General features: G+C 43.2%; 1 protein-coding gene across 3 annotated transcripts in view; it reads left to right on the top strand.

Moving 5' to 3' along the window:
- The first annotated feature begins 5163 nt into the window (after window positions 1-5163).
- The window catches only part of CAMK1D (calcium/calmodulin dependent protein kinase ID), a 206940-nt gene continuing 189405 nt past the window's right edge, over window positions 5164-22698 (top strand). For 2 of the 3 annotated variants that reach the window (XM_021530986.3, XM_021530985.3), the window contains exon 1: window positions 5164-6009. In XM_021530986.3, the coding sequence (XP_021386661.1) occupies window positions 5918-6009 (92 nt within the window). In that variant the 5' untranslated portion in view covers window positions 5164-5917. The remainder of the gene's footprint in view (window positions 6010-22698) is intronic. The other variant, XM_021530987.3, reaches the window with a different exon arrangement.

The following is a 22698-nucleotide window of genomic DNA, read 5'->3' as shown; positions in this document are numbered from 1 at the left end:
GGAAGTATTTGGGAACCTTGTTTTTTTGACATTTTTGCAGCTTTTCAGTCCTTACTTCATCACCTAAAATTCTTTTAATATAAATATTGGAGAAGTAAAGTCCCAAAGTATTCCCTTCAAAACTCAAGTGTGTAAAGCCACTTCTGCCAAATTAACTAGAGAAAGATCCAGTTCTCATTTTTACCAGTACTTATCTCATTACATATCATTGATCTCAGCAGGTGCAGCCTGTTGGATCCAGAGCCAAACCTCCAGCTTCAGAGCCCAGGGACTGAGAGAGGAGGTGTGTGAGCAGGGTTTGTGTTGGCCATGCAGCTCTCTAAGGTTATGAAAAATCCAGTGATTTCACACTGGGTGCTTGGCACCAGGGAAATACCAAGATTTGGGACCCCAGAGCTCAGGAACTGAGCAGGGTGTGTGGTTTTGCCCTTTCTAACTTTTGTCCCTGGCAACATCTCCTGTCCCTCCTACCCCTGTCCTGCCCATCTCTCATCCATTCCCTGCTCCTTGTCTGTGTCCTGCCAGCTCTCCCACTGCCCACATCCATCATCACCCCCTTGTTGTTTCTCTCTCCTCTGCTTTGGCAGTGATAGGGTTTTTTTCCTCTCACTACACTTTTATATGACCGTGATTTACGACCCTGGGTTTAAGATTTATTGCAATGCACACATGGCACAGCAGCCTCTAAGTGATGTATTTAGCCTGGTTATTATTCTCTTACATAGCAATTTTTCCAAAGTGAAACAAGCAGCCTCATGTTGTCAAAACTATTGTCCTCTAACTTCTGAGGTTTATTCTGATTAGAATAAAACCAGGGAAGAGAAGCAACTTAAAGAAGTTGGCTGGCATCTGTAAATCTCACAAGTAATATAAGCACATGGGAGCTTAACCAGGCACCAGATGGTCTTCAGGCAATTAATTGCAGGTTGAGGATTCACATCTACATCAGCTCTTGCTCATTCCTCTTTATAGAAATGGTTAAAAACTTGACAGAAATTTAAACTCCCTCCTCCCTCTGAGAAAAGCAGCAATGGCAGAAACCATCTATCATCTCCTCTCCCTTGCTGTTGCATGTTTTAGGACAGTGTTTTACCCAGGATGAGCAAGGGCCTTAGGTTATCTTAGCCTTAGGTCATTAAAGCCTTAGGTCGACTGATCTAAGGCTTTAATATGCTTAAAGGTGGTGGAAGGACATTGATTATATTTAACCCTTAAACACCACAAACAACCATGTACCTAAGACAGGCAGGAGTCTCTTTTTTGGCATGGATTTGTGTTCCTTTCTTCACATGCATCCTCTTGGTGTACAGACCAGGTCAAAGTCCCCTAAAATCACTGAAAAGTCTTAAATTAGCTCAAAGGAGCATTGCTGTTGGCATCATCAGCAGCAGGTTCAGCCTTCTGTTGTGGACATTCTTAGACCCAAGTTTATCTTTTTCTGTACTGAACTTGTGGTGTCCAAACTGATCTGGAAAACATCAAAACCCAACCATATCCAATATGGCTATATATTAAATTTTCACCTATGGTGAAAATCCAAAACCTGTGGTTCCCATCAAAATGCACCTTTCCAACTTCAGTCTTAAAAATTCCTATCCAATTAAAGAAATAGTAGCTATTATTTTTTTAAAATAAATAATTATCTCATTTAAAGAAACATTTGAAATTTACATTTAAGAGAAACAATTTTGTTTCTTTTATGCAAGCAAGTCTCGTAATAATTTTATTTTTTTATGACTAAGCATAATACCCAAGAGGATTTCCCCCAAATTTCCAAACGGGGCACAAGCTGGAGCTGCAGCATCCCCACCATTGGAAATGCCAAGGAATGGTGTGAGTTTGGATGGAAATACTACCGTGCTAGTCAGACCTGGCATCTCAAACAATTAAGATCTGTGCTGCCAAATTTGAAGATGCCTTGCCCCATGATTTTACTTCATCTCAGGATTGTCTCAGAGGCTACAAAGCATCCAAGATGTCATTTTGCTTTGAGTTTCTTGCCAAGGTCTACACTCGTGTATGACAGTGCTGCTATCACCGCCCATGGGAGCAGACCAGCACTAAAAGCTGGCTCCTCCTATATGTGTGTGACACCAATAATTCACCTTCTCACTGGGATTGGCCCAGTTTATTTCTGTCATAAGCAGAAAACCCACTGTCTGAGGTCGCTGCATGATAGGGAAGGCAGCAGAGAACAGCTGTGGGCTTGAGTGCTGTTTGCTTTACACTGCTGCTGCTCTGGAACTGGAACGTGAGGTTTTAACCCTAAACATGGCCAAGGACTTGTGGGTGCTCATCTCCTGAGCTTGGACCCAGCAGCTGAGCCACAGCCACGTTTCTGATGTTCTTGCAGAAAAGCATCAATAGTGCTGATTTGTAATTGGAAAGGAAGATTATATTGTATGACTCAGAAATGACGTTGGGGAAGAGGTCTGATATGATATTTAAGCACAGGAAAACCAGGTTGTCAGTGGAAAACTTGAAAAACAGATATGGCTCCTTTATTTATGCTCATGATAAACTGATTTGCACAGTGCCCATATGAAGGGTCAGCAGTGAACATGGCCAAGCACAGCCATACCATACATGACCAGCCCCAGAATCAGATGGAAGGACCAAGCAGTAACAATACAGTTTCAAACACTGCTCCAAAAATCCTATCACTTTATCCTGAAATAAAATATATAGGAGTCAGTTTTGAATTTCTCCCCTAAATTCACAGTATTTCCAGAGAAGGCCTTAAAAACCAGTTGGAACTTGTCCATCTGCAGTGTCAGGCTCTGGTGTTTGCTGTGTGGAGTGGCTGGGGGCATGTGCAGCTTGTGCAGCTGCTTCAAACACACGTCAGCCACGCCTGCTCATTAGCTGCTTCCTAATACAGCCCTTGGCAGAGCTGCAGAGCAGGCCCAGGTAATGGGAGATGGCCTCTGTGCAGCCATTAAAAGGGCTTGAGTTGATGCTTTAATGTCAGTCTTAATGCATTTGATTTTACTGCTCTATTGCTGTTCTTGCAATCGGGTTGTGGTAATTAAACATCGAATGCAGCCGTGCAGCTCCCCGCAGCTGCAGCACGCTCTGCTACTTGCAGCCACTCCAGATAGAACTTTCCACGTAAGATTTAAATTTTTTAGAAATACCTGCTCTTCAAATAGCTACAATAGCTCTGCAGGAGCCTGTCAGTCAAGCAAGATTACAGACTCCCTAAATTCAGGCTGACATGACAGACTGTAATGACTTTGAAGGGGCTTTTATGGTCTATTGTGCCAGTGGTCCCTGCCTAACAGAAGCATCTCCTATACTTCTCATTAAGACTGTAATGGCTCCAGAGACTTCTAAACTACCAGTTACTTCAAATGTGAGTTATTTAACAACAAAAAAAGAGCACATTGATGCAATACAAAGGGGTAGGAGAAATAAGGAAAATATAATTTAGATTTTACACAATTTTGATGTTGAGAAATTGCAGTGTTGGCAAGGATTTGAGCAATTTTAAGTAAAAGTTTTGTTCGCTTAAAGCTGAAATGGAGAAGTGGATAGCACTGTCTGTGCAGTGAGACTTTAATGTGATGCCATAGGGACCAGTGTGGTGTCATAAATAAAAGTGGTGGATGATTTTGGGATGCCATAGCCCCAAGGTAAGTTACAATGCTCATCTTCTGGATGGATGGAGCTCTTTGGCCTCCACCATGCTGGAAGTCAGGGCAGACCATCACACTTGCCCTTCCTGGCTTCACAGTCTCTCAATCTTCTCCTGAAGGCAGGAGCATGGCATTTCTAATACCACATGATTTACATGTGAAAGAGAGAGAAAATGTCACAGTGGTGCTGTTTGAAGGGCAACTTGTATTTGGCAGTCAGCTGCATGTTTTTAGGTCAGTCACATCTTTCATTTCCCAGGTATGCAGTGGGGTTGTGAGGCTCCCTGGGGACTCCTGGTGACACTTCATGGTAGTGAGAAGATGGAAGTAAGTCAAGAGCGGAAGGAAACCAATTCGTGACAGCACACAAACATCCATCGGAGGAAATCCCAAGATGTCTGGGCTGTCCATGAGGCTGGACAGCCACCAAAGCATCAGAGGGATGCAGTAAAAAACCGCAGGAGCTGGCACAGGCAAAGCCACATAGGAGTGGCTCTGCCCAGCAGAGGGTAGCATTGGCCAAACACCCCAACCTGTACTCCAGATTTTCACTTTCATCCACCTACGAATCCCTACTTCTGCCACAGCCCCTGTGACACAAGAGGCACATTTTAGCCCAGACTCAGGAAAAGCCTCACAGGCTGACACTGTGCAAATCCTGCTCATAAATTACAAGAAATCTTGAAAATCATCTTCCAGGATAGAATTTTAAGGAATCCGTTAAAAGACACAATGCATGTTAAACAATAAAGTGCATACAGTCATCTTTGTTTTAAAGTAAATGTTATTTAGCTCCTGGCTAAATTTATTTTCAGGTCCTGATTTGATGATCAGGTTTGGAACTGGTCAGATATGGGGCTGCCCCTGAGGCACCAGAGTGCCTGTATTGCCAACAGCAAAGCCTCTGATTTGGTCACCTAATTTGGGTGTCCCAAAAGAATTGCACTTTTTAGTGTCTTACATATTCTAAAACTGCAGCCAAAGACCTTAACTATAAACATCTCTCTGTTAGTGCAGACTATCATTTTCTCTGATGTCTGACGAATCCCGCCTGTCACCCCGCATCAAAGCTCAGCCCATGCCCGATGTGACGACGCTAGAGGTCTCAGTGTCGCTGAGGAAAAGCTGCTTTTAGCAACAATCCCAGCCACGCGTGTGTGTGACAGTGCGAGACGCCGCCGCCGTGCCGGGCTCGGACGGCGCTGCCGGCGGGTGGGAGCGGTGCCAGGGCTGGACCCGGTGCCCACCGCCGGCCCCGGCCTGCCCGACCCCTCTCAGGGTGCCCCTTGCTTCGAGGGCTGTGCTGGGTGAGGGTGGTCCTTGCTGAGGGATGGTTTTTTACACCCCAGGACTGTGTGTGCCTGTGCGAGGCAGGTGGGCACCGCTGCCTCCGCGCATCCCGGCGCAGCCCCGCGCAGAGCCCGTCCAGGCGGCACGGCCGCTTGTGGCGTGCCTTTTTAATTTTCCTTTTTTTTTTTTTCTTCCTGGCTTTCCTTTTTTATTTTTTTTTACCCTCGCTGCTTTCCCTCCCCTCCCGTTTGACGTGCGTGGTTTTGGTGCAATGCGAATTATCTTCATTCAGTCAGGAGGGGCAGCGCCAGGCAGCAGAGCAGCGGCGGGGCTGCCTCCTCCTTCTTCCTCCTCCTCCTCCGCTTTCTCCTCTTCCTCCTCCTCCTCCTCCCATTGCCATAACAACCACGCACAGCCGCTGCGCCCGCGGGGCCGCTCCGCACCGCACCGCGCCCGGCAAGGCTGAGCATCCCATGGGGCCCCGCACGGGGGTGGGGGAAGAGAAACAGTGACCTCCCTCCAAAAGAAAACAAAAAAAAAAGGAGAAAGAAAGAAAGAAAAGAAAAACAAACAAACAAACAAACAAAAAAATAAGGACTTTTCGGCGGGGCGGGTCAGTCAGGGAGCAAAGCGACCCCAGGACGCGGGTGCGCAGGAGGACGGAGAGACGGGGCAGCCCCGCCAGCGGCTCCGCGGGGGGAGCGCGGAGGAGGGGAGAGAAGGGGAGGGAAGGAGGGGGAAAGAGAAAGTTGGGAGGAAATAGCCCAGGAAAAGTGACACTCGCGGAGCCCGCCGGAGCGCGGAGGAAATAAAAGCGGCGGCGGGCAGGAAGTGTGAGGAGGAGGAGGAGGAAGGGGAGAAGAAGGAGGCGGAGGAGGAGGAAAAAGAAGAAGAAACAGCAGCAGCCGCTGCCGCCGCGGCAGAAAAGAAAGCAAAAGCCGCCCGAGGGCTCGGAGCCGGCGGCGCGGCATCCGCGGGGCTGCGCGGCCATGGCCCGGGAGAACGGGGACGGCGGCGGCTCCTGGAAGAAGCAGGCGGAGGACATCAAGAAGATCTTCGAGTTCAAGGAGACGCTGGGGACGTAGGTGGCGGGGTTTGGCTGCGGGGCCGGTGGCGGGCGCGGGCGCTGTCCCTTCCCCCGGGGATGCGCGGTCGCCCCGCGGGTGGGTGCGGGTGTCTGCGCGGGGATTTGCGCACCCGCGGGTGCTGCTCCGCGCCCCGCGCATCCATCCCAGCAAGAAGTCGGAGAGACCTGGGAACACGGAGAAGAATTGAATTGTGGGGCAGGAGCTGGGCTAGTATCACCTCTCAGCCTCCCCCCATGCCCTCCCCCCCCCAAAAAAAAAAAAAAGCCATAAAAAGGAAAAACCCCGAGTGTTTTAAAATATTCATAGAAAGAGGAGACCGGGGAAGGTTTTTTCTTGATAGTGCAACTGTAAATAAATGCGGTCTGACTTGCACGCTTCCCCTAAGCCGATGGCTGCAGCTATTCGTGGACAGACGAGCAGAAATAATCGGAGTGGATTGGATGTGTTTTAGCTACGACGCTTAACTGTTGTTGGGCTTTATTTGTTTTATTTATAGTGGCGGGGCAAAAAGATTAGCAAAACGTTAGAGTTGGTTTATTTTTTTTTTTTTTTTTTTGTGAAGGCTGAGAAAAAACACGCACAGATGGTGCAAGGAAGCGGGGTACAGGCTGGTGCCTTTTTGGCTGAGCAAAGAGTTTTATTTTTGTTTAAACTGATTTTCTGACTGGGGATATTATAAAGGTAGGGAGCCGGGAGTGCTGAAGGAGCCGGTGTGTGTGTACATTGTAACTGGAGCGGGGTTGGATTGCGAGCGCTCCCAGTAGCCGTGTCCCCACCGCTCCAGCTGAAACTTCAAGCGTGTCTCGAAACGAAGCCTTGTTCATCCCGAGTAGTGCTTTTCCTACGCTCCGTGCCACTTCCTAAACATAGCTGAACAAGTTTGGACTGTAATATTTGAGTTTCTTCCTGCTTCCAAGGGAAGGCTCCCCGATAACCAGAGTATTTCTGGTTCGTGGGCTCGCTGGTTTCCTATAAACAGGCTGAGAGTAGGGGCCAGGCTGGAGTTTAACATGGACGTGGGTCAGCAGCTCTGCCGTGATGGGCTTGATAGCGCAGCCCTCGGGAAAACACCGACTTAGCAAATCAAATTCATGCCTGTCCGGCTCTCTGAAGGAGCAAAACGCAGCGTAAGAGCCAAGTGTTGTGATGTATTCAGTATTCTGTCACCCTCACTGACTTTTTGCTGTGAGAATTTCATGCCGGGAAAGAAGTGCCCTGCTTTGTCACCTTAGGTGTGCAGTGCCCTTCCTGAGCAAAGGGGTGCAGGAGGAAAGTTGTAATGCTCTGAGATTTGTTGGAGCAGCAGGACAATTCACTGGGGTTCTCATTGTACAGCTCTCCAAGATCTCTGTGGCTGTGGCGTTGAAGCCACCTGAGAGGGTTAATTTGTGCTGCTGAAGAGGTTCAGGAGGAATTGTTGCTGTGGCCTTGATCCAGATCCCACTGTAGTTAGTGGGAGCTGGTGTAGGTCCCAAAGAAGGTAAAGCTGGTCAGAGTTAATAGTTATGCATATTAGCATGGCTGTTGCAAATTAAAGTCATTAAATATGGCCAATTAGTGTCTCAAACTATTAACTGAGCCTCACAGTTTGGTAAGTCCTTTCTAATGGGAGTGGAAGCTGTGAAGTTTTCAAACTTGACTTAACAGTCAATTTAGAAAATTTTAGAAAATTAAAATAATTGGATTATGAACCTGGCCCCATGTATATAAAATAGAACTGTTTTCTTTTTTAGCCATAGCTGTATTTAACTATGAATATATGTGTGTTTAGCAGCCTACACGTGGGTTACCTTCTGGTTGTTCATTCCGTAGCTTACCAGTGCAGCACCTGCAGTTCCTGCCATGTCTGGTGTGACTTACCAAGATGTGAAGCTTCTAAAAAATTTAGGCCATTGCTGTGCAAATCATTAAAGTGCCCGTTCCATTTCTACTGAAGGCAGTGAAGGGAGGTTCACTGAGTTGAGCAGCAGATACACAGGGTCCAGGAGCCTAAATGATGGGAAACATTCTCAATTATTGATAAGAAAGTATTTAAATAGGAATTAAGCTATGTAAATATAAGTAGATTTAAAGTATTTGCCCCAAAACATTTTCCTCTGTTATTATTTAGGAGCAGGGTTAAAATCTGCTTTGATCCCTCCTGCACTGTAAAGCTGAGCTATGTTGGACAGCCAGCACTTGATCTCACTGGCTAATAGATTTTTCTCTAGCATGGAGTGAAAAACTTGGCATGTCACATGAAATGTACTGGATTGTAGTAACTGTATTTTGCATTTCTCTGCCATTCCATTTCAGGATGCCAAAGTGCTAAAAGCACTTTTAACAGAAAAACAGCTTTTTTTCATGCAGCTGTCTTAACTGCCTGTGGTAAAATTGGCTAGAGAAAAGCACTAAACCCCCAAATCAGGGAAGAAAGTGGAAAAGAAAATTTAAAAGCATATTTTATTTCAAGTGCATTGATTTGTGAATGTTGAATCTATGTGTACACCTTATTAATGTTTTGTTCTCAGAAAAGAGCCTTTCATCTGAATAAAAGCTCTTCAGCAGATTTTTAACATGGGAGAGTTGAAATTTGCTGGAATTATTAAAAAGATCCTAAGTCAGTTAATCATTACATCATTTGGGCTTCAAGGAAACTCTAATGAGTACCCAGCTCTCCCTTCCAGAGCTGGAATAAATTATTTACACATCCCTGTAAATCTTGTACAGCCACACTGATGCTGAAATCGAACTGGACGTTATGCCCAGATGTAAGAAAGCAGCCCTTTTCCACCCAAAGAACTGTTTCCTTTGGTGACTGAGGTCTGTGTTGTTTGCTCTGCTCTGTGCTGCTGGACAATAATGTTCTTCTAAAGAAGTACCAGCAATGCAGTGGTTGGCTCAGATGTACCCAAACCTGTATTTACCCTGTTCTGGATTTATGCAGATATTAAGGCATGTGCAATCTTATTTTGGGGCTGCCATCTCTCACGTACAACAAAAGAAGAGTGTCAACAAAAGATTTTGATAATAGTAGTCAATATTAGTGTATTTTATAATACATGATTATTGGTATAGTTTATATGTTATTTCATTACAATATTTGTGATGGTCCTGATCCATTCTTGGGCTGTGCCAGTCCATGTGGGACAGTGCACCACACTCCATATGCACAGGTTCATTGAGTGCCCCTTTTGGAACTGGACCTTTTTGCTGCTGAGCCATTGTCAGTGAAGTTACAAATCCTGAAAAGTAGCTAGGAAAAAACAAGCAAAAAAAGTCAAAGATAAAATAAAATCATAGCAATGGGCCAGATCCTCAACTATTGTAATTTAGTAAAGACAGGTGTGCTTGAGGAAAGAAGAAGATCTGACTCTTGTCTCTTTAAATTTCCACAAATTCACCTATTGTAGCTCTACTCAGTTTCACCTGGAAGACAAATTGAGAGAAAAATTGAGGGCCTGTATGGAGAGGAGAATTTCTGCCCTAGCCCTTAGGAGACATGACGTTTCACAATAGCACAAATCTGATGAGTGATTGCAGAAATACCACTTTTTTCCCGTCCACATTTAAAATATATTATGTATAAAGCATATTAACCCTTAGATTTTGACATCCAAGAAAGAATAAGAAAACCATGCCATCCAGTAGTCAAAGAGGAAGGTTCCATCACTTGATCTGCCTAATTAGATCAACCCCACATTTCTAAGATATCTGTAATTAGGCATAATTGAAATCAGAGTTCTAATATTTAGAAAGGCTCAAACTTAGTAACTATGAAAATACCAGTGCTGTCCTTAAAAATGATGTGGTAGATTCCTCAAAGCTTAGTAAGGATAACAGAGGGAGTTGCATAGATATAGCCACAACATAGTAAGAGCTGGGTGGGAAGACAAATACGCTTCAAATAAGTTTCCAGCACTTTCCTAAAATACAGTCTAGAGAAAAACATACGGGTGGTTCTGTTCTTCTCGGGGGCTCTGTGGTAATTTTTGGTTCATCTGTGTCACTTACACGCTCTTACGCCATTTGATGCGCTCCTGGCACTTTCGGTGGCTCCTCCACACACCAGTACGTGCTGGTTCTTGCTGTGAGATGAAGTCACTCCTCGTCCTCCTCTCCCATCTCTTTTCTCTCTCACACACCCACGTGCCCACAAGCACACAGACTGTCACAAACCCGTGTGTGCTGCCTGCTGTGTCGCTGTCCTTCGCGGTGATGTTTCCCCTCCTCTCAGCCCCCTAAATTATCAGGCTAGCAAAGAGATCCGAGGGTTTGAGGGGAGGAATATCAGGAGATGGCAAAGATTTCCAAAAGAGGCTCTTACCCCGATATATGTTGGTGCAGCTCTCTTTATTCTGTGATGTCCATGGGGAGAGCGGGGCAAAAGAGAATGAACAGGAAATGTCAGGGGTCTGTATAGACTTTGGACAGGGTGGGCTTCTTTGGCTCTCCACCAACCCTGTTGGGACAGGAAGGAGGGGTCCAGGGTTACCTTGATGAGAGTCACAGGGTCCCGGGGAAGGGGGAACAGAATGGCCATGAGCTCACTGTAACATCACAGTGCCTTTCCCCCCGCGCAGCCTCACCCCGGCTGATCCTGCTCCTGTCTGGTTTTGGGTGGTCAGACCCTCATGGGGGCTGTGCCTTGGGCCAGCCTTGGCTCCCAGCACTGAGAAGGTGCTGGTGGCAAGGATAGGTCCTGGCAGGGATCCCTCTCTAGAGGGGAGGTGCTGAGAGGTACCAGAGGGCTCAAGGTCTGGTTGCCTCTAGCCAAAGATCCTGCCTTTTCATCAACCAGGTGCCAAAAGCACTCCTGTTGGATTCACATACGGATCATTCCTTTTCAGCCATTTAAATTGAGGCACCATGCAAGTTACTCAATTCTTCCCTTCAGGTTTTGGAAGTTCTCAAGATATAAAGAAAGACGTTGATATTTGTGTTTTCATTGGCTCGATGCCCCCTGTGATGATTGAGGGATTTTTGAGTTTCTGCTGACATTACCAGCAATTGCTGTCTCTCTTTTATGACACCTCAGTGAGGCAGCAGCAGCTCTGTCAGATTGTTTCATATTTGCTTCGATTCAGTATTTTCCTTTTTTTTTTTTTAATTAAAGAAACATTTCACCTAAAAAAATCTTCAGGGGGGAAAATGTAGTATCCCAAAGGGCTGAAGTTGAGGTGCATTTTTTCAGGAACAAAGCTGATGAAGCTGATGAACCACTGGAGCAAATCATGAAGGCAAGTGGATGTCATCTCCTCTGGGATGATTTTCTGGGAGCTCTCAAAGCTCTCAGGCTACAAGCAGCAGGAAAGTGCCTCTTGTCCATGTTTACAGAGGGAGATAGTTCATGGTCATTTCTGACCTTAAAATTCATAACTCTGGGAGTCTTGCTGTCAAACCCATGCGGGGTCAGGGATAATTCGTTCTAAGAGGTGCTTTTTGCACCTCTTTCAAATCTGTGGGAGGAGTGAAAGCTGAGGTCCAAATATTAATGTTTAACTTAGTGGTGTGAAACAACTCAGATGTTTTAGTTTGTGTATTCTATTTAATGAAAGCAGAAAAATACTGTTAGGACTCCTCCTTTAAGGTGACACATTTTGTTTTAAACCAAGTAATCCTGTTTGCTATCTCCTGGCATAGATTTCTATCCAATGTGTTCTTGAAGGCTTAAAAATAATGAGTTAGTATCTTTTGATATAAATTGTTGCTCTTTCTTGAACAGTTACAGAAAATAATAGGTCTGAGGGTTCAGCTGGAATTGAAATGGGAAAGAAAAAAAAAAAGTAAGATGGCCAATGGATTTAAAGGCTGATGGTGAGGATTGGGAAAAAAATTGGCGGTCATTGGTGGGAAAGGATTTTTGACAGCTCTCCAGCTCTGGTTCACAGGTGCATTTCAGAAAGTGCTTGTTGGGGAAGCAGTGTAGCCTAAAGGCCAATTTTCTTTCATCATGTGAAAATAAGATTTCAAAATACTCAATAATCAAAAGCTTTCAGATGAATGTATAACTCTGAAGACACACAGTTGCTGTACTGTCAGCTCACATATGTGCTCATGCTTCCCTTGTTAGCCTGTTTGTCTTCTAGTTTTGATGCCTTGCCTCATTTTTCCCCCTGCCTTGTCTCTTTTTCTGTGGGTATTCTCTTTCAAGTATGCCTTGGTCCTGTCTGAGCTCCCTGCTGCCAGAGGATACCTGCTCACCTGCATGCCTGTGCAGCCAAGGAGGGTGCTTGACCAGCAAGGTGACAGCAAGATATTAGGGTTGGGTTGGAATAGACAGTTTGGGTTTTCTCCTGCTATTTTTTGCTTAGGAAAATGTGATTCTTGCCTTGGCCAACACTTAATCTCAGTTCTCAGGACTTCAATATAACAAATATGTATTCCATAAGTTCTCTTTGTGTAGGGCAAAGCATGCACAAAAACGTTGGTGTTTTTTGGCAGCCACAGCAGTAGCTGTCACCCCAAAAGCTCCCAACAAGCAAAACCCAGAGGGTGCAGAGGTGGTGGATGGAGCTGAACCCAACTCTTTGGAGCCCTACAGCAATCCTTTAACCAAAAGTCTCTTGTTCCCATCACAGCCACAACACAGTGGGTGTGAGAGCTCCATCTGGAGCAGCCTGTCTGCTTCCTTCACCCTCCATCTGCTTTCACACAGGAGCTGAAATATCTCTCTATGTATGTCTTCCTTCCTTTTTGCCTCTTTTTCTCTCCACCTTGGTGACTGACCTCAATTATTTTTGTTGTCCTTCACATGCAGTTCTCCTGGCTACGTGCAGAATATTAGTTGGGGTTACTTAATCCTTTCAAGCATCCAAGGATACAATTAATATTGAATAAAGTAGTATTGTTTTGGTCTGCTTGACAATAACAGGCATTTATAATAGGATTCTGAATTTATTGCCAGTAATGGTATTCACCTAACTGGTGACTCACAGTTTATATTCATGATTACTTAATAGGACCTAATTTTCTAGTCATTCTAGATTGCAGGAAAACAAGTTGGAACTAAGTGGGTCCTGTTAGTAAACAGGTAATGAGTGAAAGGAGGGATAAAAAATTCCTCGGGGCAGTGAGCTGTCATTTTCACTGGAATTCAAACCACCTTGCGTTTCAGTGCTTCTCTGTAAATAATAATTAACAACAATAACAGTAATTTGCAAACATATGTGTGTGATTGGGCTGTTGTTGAATGACAAATAGTTGGCTTAGCAATCAGAATATGTCTCATTTCTAGCAATCATAGTGTTCCTTAAAACCTTTCCATCAAATCTTAACACCAATATTTTTTTTTATTATCTGACTTGTCGGTTCCTATAATTTTCCTACGAATGTTGTGCCAATCACTTTTGAAAAAGAAAGCTATAAATAACAGATTGTTAATAAACTTTTGAAGGCCCTTTCACTGATGTTTCCATGTTGAAAGCTGCATATTGAGTTTTATGCCAGAATTACTCACCAAACAGATTGTATAAGGTTAAATCAAAAGAATACTCTTAAGCAGATTTTTTTTTTTTTGGCTGAGTTAAAGGGCCTTTTTTGTTAACTTTTTTTAAACACTGGAAGTGCTAAGAAAAAGCTACTGGGAAGCTCTGTTTTGGATCTGATCTATGTGTAGAACAGCTGAGCACAGTGCTGGGGATCCTCTGTAACAATAGCTCACTGATTTTGCTTGATCTTTTCCTGAGCAATATCACGGGTCACAGTCAAAATATCAACAGCTTAGGACAACTGGACTGCATAAGATTAGTTCTAAAGATACCTTTTTCAAGAGTGAAGTGAGAAGAAGCAAATGACAGAAAACATGCTGGCTTAGTTGTATTGAGGACTTATTTCTATTTTTATTTTTGTTTTGGTTTTCTTATATCTCAAATTGGAGAGAAACCAAACAGTTTCAGTCTTTTGAGAGTCTCCAGGAGGAACAAAAAGGAGATAGTTGTAATGATGCAAATGAACAGGAGCAGCAACAGGGTAAAGAATGTGGCATCTCCCTGCTAGATCCTTTCCTTTGCACTTTTTTCTGCAGGATTCTTCTCATTTTCTTGCTCTTAATGCTCCCACTAATTTAGGTTGAGGATTTGAAGATATGTTCTTCCAAACTGGAACAACCAAAAATTAGGAATTACATCTGAATCTTAACTCCAGCCTTATGCAGGGGACTCTCCTGCTTCTTTTAGTAGCGGGCACTGTGTCAGCACCAATGTCCTCAGAATATATTTATTTATATGTGATTCACCTAGGGTCATCACATATAAATTTTTTGTACTAGTTAAGGTTTGGAGATGCAAAGCACTGTCTCTGGGCTGTTGGTAACAGCGTGGGTGCTTTTTTGCTGTGTTTTTTCAGCTGCTCAGAGGAATCCAGAGCTGCCCAGAGCTATAAAGAGCTGGAACAGTCCAGGCAGTTCTTGGGGTGATGTGGGATTGCTCTCAGCAGGATCCCAGCCTCCCGACCAGCTTAAATAATTCAAAGGACCAAGCTTCAACCAGGCATGTTTTCCATACAAACTCATCAACTATGACCCTACTGCCCCACTGTGATGGGAAAGGGCAGAAATGATGGAACCTATTGGATGAAAAACCGTGAAAAAACCCCAAATTACATAGAAAATCCAAACAACACAACAGAGAGCTGAAGGGAGAGGAGAGCACTCAGAGGCTTTGCAGCCACATGGAAAACTCCTCTGGGGAAGGCACAGGTTGCTAATCACATTCAGCCATAGTTGAGAGAGATTGCTGGAGCACGCCTGGATAATCCTTCACTGTTATTTTGAGTTGGCTTGGAGATTTCCTCCCACTGCTCACTCTTGTCTTCTCCTGCCTCTCAGTGTAAGTAGCTCAGCACGATGTGCCCAGCCAGGAAGCCTGTGGTGTTTTGGAAATTTTAGGCATAGCAAAGTGCTTGGTGTGTGCTGCCAGTGGCACAAGACACTGTGAGCTCATTAAACTTTATTTGTGCTCTCTGCACTGTTTTCTTGAATAACACCTGTACAAATTCAAAGGCTCTGTCTTTCACTTTGGGACATTTTGTAGATGCAGCCTGAGCTATCTTAAGGGCTATCTAAAGTTCTGGGATCAGCATCAGCCTTACACCTCTGCTTTAATGGGATTTCTTGCCGTAGGGGTGTAATTAATTTGTTCAACTTTTTTTTTAGGGGAAAATCTGATAAGTTGTTAAGCTTTTCCATGGGCTGGTGATGAGCATCACAAAAACACCACCTCCTTCTCTGGGTGTAAGCCATAGTGTTTTGAGACACCTTCTCTAGCATAATTACATAGCAACCTGAATATTGCAAAGCAAACAAACTCTCCCTCCCAAAATAAAATGTTCTCAAATGTAAAAAAAGCACCATGAAACAGTACAAACCCCTCTTATATCTTCTAGGGAGATACACAGCTTGTTAGCCAAGTTGCTTGAAGCACTATGAGAAGATGCTCAGATAAAAACATTAATGGAGCAGAAAAACAGTGTGGCTCCTTTTGGCCTAATGACCCAGGCACTGGAGCATAAGAGGAATAATTTAGAAGGAAGGGAAATGTCCCCTGTCACAGGTTTGAGTTATGCCTTTTAGGAAGGAGTAGGCTATATATTTAGGTGTCAGGGGAGAAAGTACCAAGAAATGAGCTGAAAAAAAATGGTTCTCAAAAGCACATAGACAGAGGGTGTAGAGGTACTGCAGGCTGCAGGGAGACTTCTGGTCTTGGACATGTTAAGGTGTAACTGGAGTAATTTTACAGGTTAATTTTCCTGTCCATAGCCATGTAATTTATGTCATAGACATAAATTTTATGCTCTTAAGAGAGAGACTCTAAAAGAAAAAAAATCTCAGAGAGCTTTGTAGGCAAGTCCATTGAATGAGTGTCTCTGATGAATCTTGTATTTTTAATGGAAAGCAATGAAAGTGATTAAAGGATTCCTGAGTAACAGCTGAGATGACTTGTGCCCAGAAAGCAAACCTGTTCCCTTTTGCTGCTGTTGGAAGGAACATAACAGGCACTAAAGCTGAGAACAGGCTGGTTCTGCAGGTGAGGGGAAAGATGAAAGGAGAGCAAAGGGGCAAAGCAGAGCAATGGCATTCTGCTGCAGCTTAATTGACTCTGGAAACTTTTAAGTCCCCCTCCTTGTTCATGAGCTGGAAAAATTCATAGACATGGGTCTTTTGGACAGGACAGCTTGTACTGTACCAGTACACTTCCATCATTTTCAATGACCACTAAAATGACTGGCAGCTTCAGTGCCAGTGCTTGCCCTGGAGATTGTGTGATGTTGTGACATCTCTGCCTTGCACTGCCAGTGGTTGTGAGAAAGGTGGAGGAGCCCTTTATATACATACAGGTAGATACAGTGTCTATGTGTGTGTATAATATTATATATATATATATAATATATATATAAATTTATATACCCTCACATATTAAAAATACTATTTATATAGTGATATATAGAGATATAGAGCCATAAATAGCACTTTTTTTTTTTTGCCAAACAGCATGTTGTTTGGCCTAATTAATGACTACATAGACAATGGCTTGTGCCATTTGGCAAAAGCTGTTTAAGAGCATTGTGAATGTTGTTAATTTATTCTGTAATTTTAATTTCTCTTCATATTTGGGTTACATTTAGGGGAAGGCAGAAACTGTGTGGTGCCCCTGTGCTCAATTAGCTAATGGGGAGGAACCCAGACAAATGAGAAGTTAAAAGCACAATGGTCTTTCCTTGTCCTCCTGTCCTCCACCTCCATGTTACCTCTGCTACAGCAAATCCCTTCTTCCCATCTCTTGTCTAAAACCTGCAGTTTTGGCTTTGGAGGGTGCCTGTAAATTGTGTATTTAGATGTCTCCTTGTGTGTTGGCTTTGTGGTCGCAGTAGATCTTCCTTGAAGTCAGAGGGTAGCACACAAAAGCACAACTGGTTCTCTCTTCTTTTCTCTTAAATAATTTGCAGCATCTCAATGTTGCTCTAAAATTCTGCCTTTGATTTCCACAGCTTGGAATACTCCTGTGTGAGTCCAGAGAAGGACTTAGCAGCAGGCTGGAATAGCAGCATTGTACCCTTTTTACTCTCAGCTTTCAAACTTCATTACAAAGTTATAAGGCTGTGAAGGAACAGGTTGCAACTCCACAACAGAAGAGGAAGGGGCTGAACACATCCCACAGGACAGTTCCCATCTTTTGCCAGCTCAGCTGTTTGCAGGGATGTGCTGAGAATTTATTTAATGAAATAATACAGGTTAAAATAGTTCTCTAAAAAGGAGGTGGGGGAAAGGGAGAAGTACAGAATACAAGAAGTTTTATTTCTTTTCATTCCATAGATGCTATAAATCAGTGGAGAAGTCAGTTGGAGTTTTTTGTTCCCCTTCTGTGTTGCATCGTTAAAAAATCATCAACCACTACACTGAAATGCTCTGCAAGAGCGACTTTGGCAGGAACAATTTCTGCTTGAGAACAATAAAAAATTAGTAGATGCCAGGTTGAGTTTGTGTGTCAGTGGTTACTGAATTCAACTTAAGAGCTGTAAATGGAACCAATCATCATTTCTTAATGAGCTATATGAGAACAAAGAATCACAATGCTTGAATTATGTCATGTCTCTATCAGTGCTGCTTAAGCAATTACTCAGTTTGTTCAGTGGTTTGACAGGTAACATGGCAAAAATCAATCTATGAAGCAGATTAAATGTAAATATGCAGCACCTTTTTTTTTTTGTCCCCCCCCCCTCCCCCCCCCGCCAAGGAATGCCATTCTAAAAACTTATGTTTTATATCCTTACATCCCTATCCAGTTATCTGTTCTCAGTGGTTCTGCTTGGATTAAGTGCTACATGGCCCATAGTGACATTTTTCACCAGATCATTTGTCTTTAATCCATCTGTGGTCTAATGAGACTGTCGTCTGGGCCTCACTAAAAATGAATGATGCATTTCTCTGTGTTTTTCACTGCTAAGCCTGTATTTTCCCAGGGTCCTTAAGGAAACCCACCCCTCAGCCCTTATTAACACTTAAGGTAAATATTTCTGAATATTTTATTCATTTGGCAGCTAACGTAGGAGAAACTTGGTATGAGTTCCCCAGGAGCTAAATAACAACCATTGTCCCTGGAGTTGATGCCATCACCTCTTTTAATACCAGAGCTTTCATCTTGCTGAAACAGACTGTGAATGGGACAGTCCCATCCCTGTTTGTAGTGGTGGAAATCTGCAGCAAACACTGGTAACAGTTGTCACAGTGGACATAGTGCCATGTTCAGCAGCAGGTGTTCACTGGTCTTACCCTTTTTTTCCATAAATGAGTCCTCAATACTTTGAATTAAGCTATGGAACAGAAGAGATAATTTTTCCCCCTTTAAAATGTTTTCTCCTCTTGTCATCTTCATGGGGAACTAATAGATTTTTGTTCCCTACACAAATAACTCCTGAATTCCCTCAGTCCATTTGTGTTTTATATAATCTACAAGATGCCATTCACATACCTGGCTGTGTATCTCATCATGCCTCGTGTATTGTCACTGTGCTCTCAACAGAGATGTCATAACAACTTTTAGAGAATTGTGAGTGCTTTTCTTTTTATTTCAGTCAAGGTGACAGGGTTCCAAGGAAATTTTTAAATACACCAGAAGGCTGTGTTATGGAAAAGAATAGTATTTCTTAACTTATCGTTACCATGTGGCTCCTGTTTCTATAAATTTTGAGCAAATCACGTCCTTACAAAATCTGTGATACTGAAAACTCATATGCTGATATTTTAGTTACATTAATGCATGACATATGGACTTCCAGTATCTGGTTATTCAGTTTATGCTCAACATCTTGTATTCTGTGATGACTGCTGAAGAATCTGAATATGTCTGGTATTTCCTTATCTATTATTGGTGTTGCTGTAGTGTTTAGATTGTGATTTGTTGGCTAACTGTCAAATACTTATGGCTTCATTAAGAAACAGATGTACAGGTCTACATTTTGTTTTTGTAGCTGCACTTTTGACATATTGTAAATGTCCTTAATTGATTTCGTTCAGGATAATACCATCTGCTGGCATCTATTTCTGCTGTGGCTCTTGTTGGATACTTGTGTGCATCTTGGTCTATAAGGACAAATTACAGAGTGTCAGCAAGGTATTATGTCCACTTTTTTTTCTGAAATAAATGAGAGGAGAGTTTGAACATTGGACAACCTATTACCTTCATAATTTTTTATCTAGATTAATGCAGTTTATTACAGAAAGCATAATTCAGGCAAAAATTGGGACCTCTGTCCATGCTGGACTCTCTTAATGTGTTGTTGGTGTGTCTGCAAATATATCAAAAGTTGCAGATTTGGAGAAAAAGGGTCTTTGGCTTTATATTTGTCTCCCCATTGATCATGGAGGGATGTGGAATACACTTCTAGATCTTCCTGAAGCCTTTACACAAAACTGTCTAACAAATAGTCAAAATAAGTGATGGTAATGCATCACTTACTTGGTCTTGTAAGCCTTTAACATAGCTAGATGTGTTCTGATGTGAAGATTTTGGTGGCAGAAGCAGTACTGGGTATGCACTAGATGAGAATTCTGCTGAGGGTGCAAATAGGAAAATATGTGCTGTCTCCTTAAAATCCAGAACAAAATTCTTATTTTTGAGTAGCCCACTGTCCTGTTGGATTTAGCTGTCCATGTTCCACTCTGCCTTTCCTAGTAGGTAGGATCAGTATTTATGGTGGATTTTATTGCAGTTGCCGTGTCTGTGTCTGAACTGTGAAATGCAATAGAAATTCCATTTCCTGGCATTCCCTGTCTGTGCTCACGACAAGTGCAGCCAAACATCAAAAATTATATAGGTCAGGATTTATCTGTAGTGGCCTAACTCTGTTCCAAATAAAAGTAGTGAGAGTTGGCCTTTGATGTCAATGAGACAGCATTCATCCAATTTTTAGATGCTCATGACCCCTTTACCTCTCCACACCTCACACATGCAGTGGTGACAGGGAAATGAGAGTCCTCCAAATACCATTGAAGGCAGGGAGAGAGGGGTTGTGCTCAATGCTTCAGTAGAAGTGGGTCACCAGTCTGAAATATTTGTGTCCCAGCAGGGCTGGATTGTCCTTGAGCTGGAGTAGCCTTTGCTTCACATGGGCAGAATTTGGATGAAAACTTAATTACATTAATTACATGGCTGTGCATGTGTGTTAGAGATCACATGAAAGTAATGGCAAAAGTACAGGTTCTCCTTTGACTTGCCAGTCACTTTCTTTGACCCAGTGAACCTGCTGGTCTTCCACTGCTCATATCTGCAGGACTGGTGCTCCCATGCTGGTACCCACTCAGGAGTCAGACCTTGTAAAATCTTGATATTTAGGGATGATGTGGACTAATGGTGTAGTCATGTATTGGGTTGAAGAGCACTAGATAATTTGGGAGACTTGGGTTTTGTTTCTGACTGTGGCACTGGCCTTTTTTTGTGACCTTGGAGAAGTTGTAGCACCTCACTGTCCTGGTTTCCCCATCTGTCAAACAGTTCCTGACCTACTTTGTAACTCACTTTGAGATCTAACTCATTAAAGTGATGTGAGACGTTCAGACTGTACTGTGCAAGGTGTTGTTTTTGTCATGGTAATGTGGTAAGAATCTCCCCTCTTGTATCCAAGTGAGTTGTGAACTCAGCTGCAATGCTCGTGTTTGACAGATGATGCTTTGTGGGGAAACAGAATCTGATCCCTTGCCTAAAAACACCACTTCAAAAAGAGGTGGACAGCTCCACCTCAATAACACTAGAAATGGGACAAGAAAGTAAACCCAACTGAAATGCATTTTGTTTTCTGAAACTGTTGCTGTCTTTCAGTGTGCAGGGAAACCCCAGCAAGGCAGAAGGACCTTCCAGAAATGTCTCTGAGCACTCAGCCAGTGATGGATTTTGTAGTATAGGTTCATTGGTGGATGGACATTAGGAAGACACCTGTAAGAAACTGTAAAGCTTTGAGGCAGTTTCCCCCTCCTGTGCAGTCTGTGTTATAAGTGGGAGTCAGAAAGTAGAAGCCCTTTTAGCATCACACTGCCAACAGAGTGGGATTTGCAGAGCAGGATGAGGATCTGTGCTGCCCTGAAGAGCCCTCCAATGATGAGACAATGTGGTCCTGCCTTGAAGACACATCTGTAGCATTAGCCATGTGTTATCTGCTAATCATATTTTTTAATGTCTCACAGTGTTTGTGCCTCTTGAAAATCAGTTCAGTAACTAAAGCCAGCACAATGAGTGGCTACTGAAGTGATAAAGCTTTTTGAAACACCTTCAAAAAAACAATGAAAGCAATTGTAGGAATGTCTTAATTTGTGTGTCTTGGGGGAAAAAAAATTGTACCTGTGAGATGCAAGAGGAATACAATTGTGTTTCCAGTCACTGCAGCAGTACTGTTTTAAAAAGCCATTTTGTAGGCACAGTGCATTCAGGTTTTTTCTCTGATTCTGGAAAAAAGTAAAGTTCATGCATAAATTGGCAAGCAGGCTTTCATTTAAGCTGTGTGATTTAGATCTGCTGTGAAGACTGCTGCTGTAGATCATTTGGCATTCATCAGAAAAATCTCCAAGTCTAAACAGTTTTATTATGCAAAGTTATATAGTTGGAAGGTAAAACACTCTGTCTTTTTCCACTTTGATGAACTGGGCTAGATGATGGATGTCCCATCAAATGTCTCATAAATTTGCAGGGAAGGTGAATAGCTGTAGGTCTCACTGTTCACCTGTGGCTGCTCTAAGCCCTATGGGAAAAGGATGCTTAGTTGGGCTGTGGGTAAGAGAGTAGCTGTACTCAAAAGACCATGTGAGTCCTCAAAAAATGTGTTAGAAAGCCATTGGCATCTTCATGAATTAGGATCCCAATATCTGGATGTTTCCATTCAGATTTTATTAGTACAGCTTTATATTTGCAAGACGCTTCTACTTACAAAGCTTGTAGCGACTGCACTTCACATGTGTAGAGATTTTCCTGAAATGGATTTTCCTTAGTGACTTAGGGAAATTCATAGTTCACTATAACATTTATTAAAGCTTCACCCTGTTTAGTATGTGATTACTTTGCTCATTCACAGTGCCATGTGTTCACTCTAAAGTGTTATTAGAGGTGTGAAGTCAAAGGGATTTCAGAAGGAGCAAAATATTAAGCCATTAATGTCTTTTTTTACTAGGTATGGACTGCTGAAAGGTGACCAAGAGGGGTTCTCCTGAGTAACTGTCCTCTGTATTTCTGTAAATTTCTGCATAATGCAAAGGACCAGGTTTGCTAATCCCACCCAGAGCTCATCACAGCAGCCAAAAAACCCCTTGGTTTTGGGAGGGAGATCTCTCTATGCACTGCAGCTGAGTGGGGTGGGAGCTGTGGGTCAGGTCTCAGCCCTGCTGGGTCACCAGTGCCAATGGGAGTCACTGCCTGGATGGGGCAGCCCAGTCTGGGCAGAAGCACTGGTGAGCACTGGCCTTGGTGTCCTGCACCCACCCAGCACCACCACAGCCAGCACCAGTCAGAGCCCTGCTAAGCCACTTTGTAAAACTTCCTCGCAGGAGAATCTTGGCAGGGTGAGAGGGAAAAAGTTATTTAGCTCAGCACACTGTTGGTGCACCATAAATATTTTTCTCCATTCTATGAAAACTGCAATAAGGGAACACCAGCCTTCATGAAATGCCCTTTAAAATGCAGTAAGAAAACTCTATATTAATAGGTTCCTTTTTATTCAAGCAA

The sequence above is a fragment of the Lonchura striata genome, chromosome 5 (genome assembly GCF_046129695.1).
Source record: "Lonchura striata isolate bLonStr1 chromosome 5, bLonStr1.mat, whole genome shotgun sequence".
NCBI lineage: Eukaryota > Metazoa > Chordata > Aves > Passeriformes > Estrildidae > Lonchura > Lonchura striata.
This window is presented reverse-complemented; position numbering and strand designations above follow the sequence as displayed.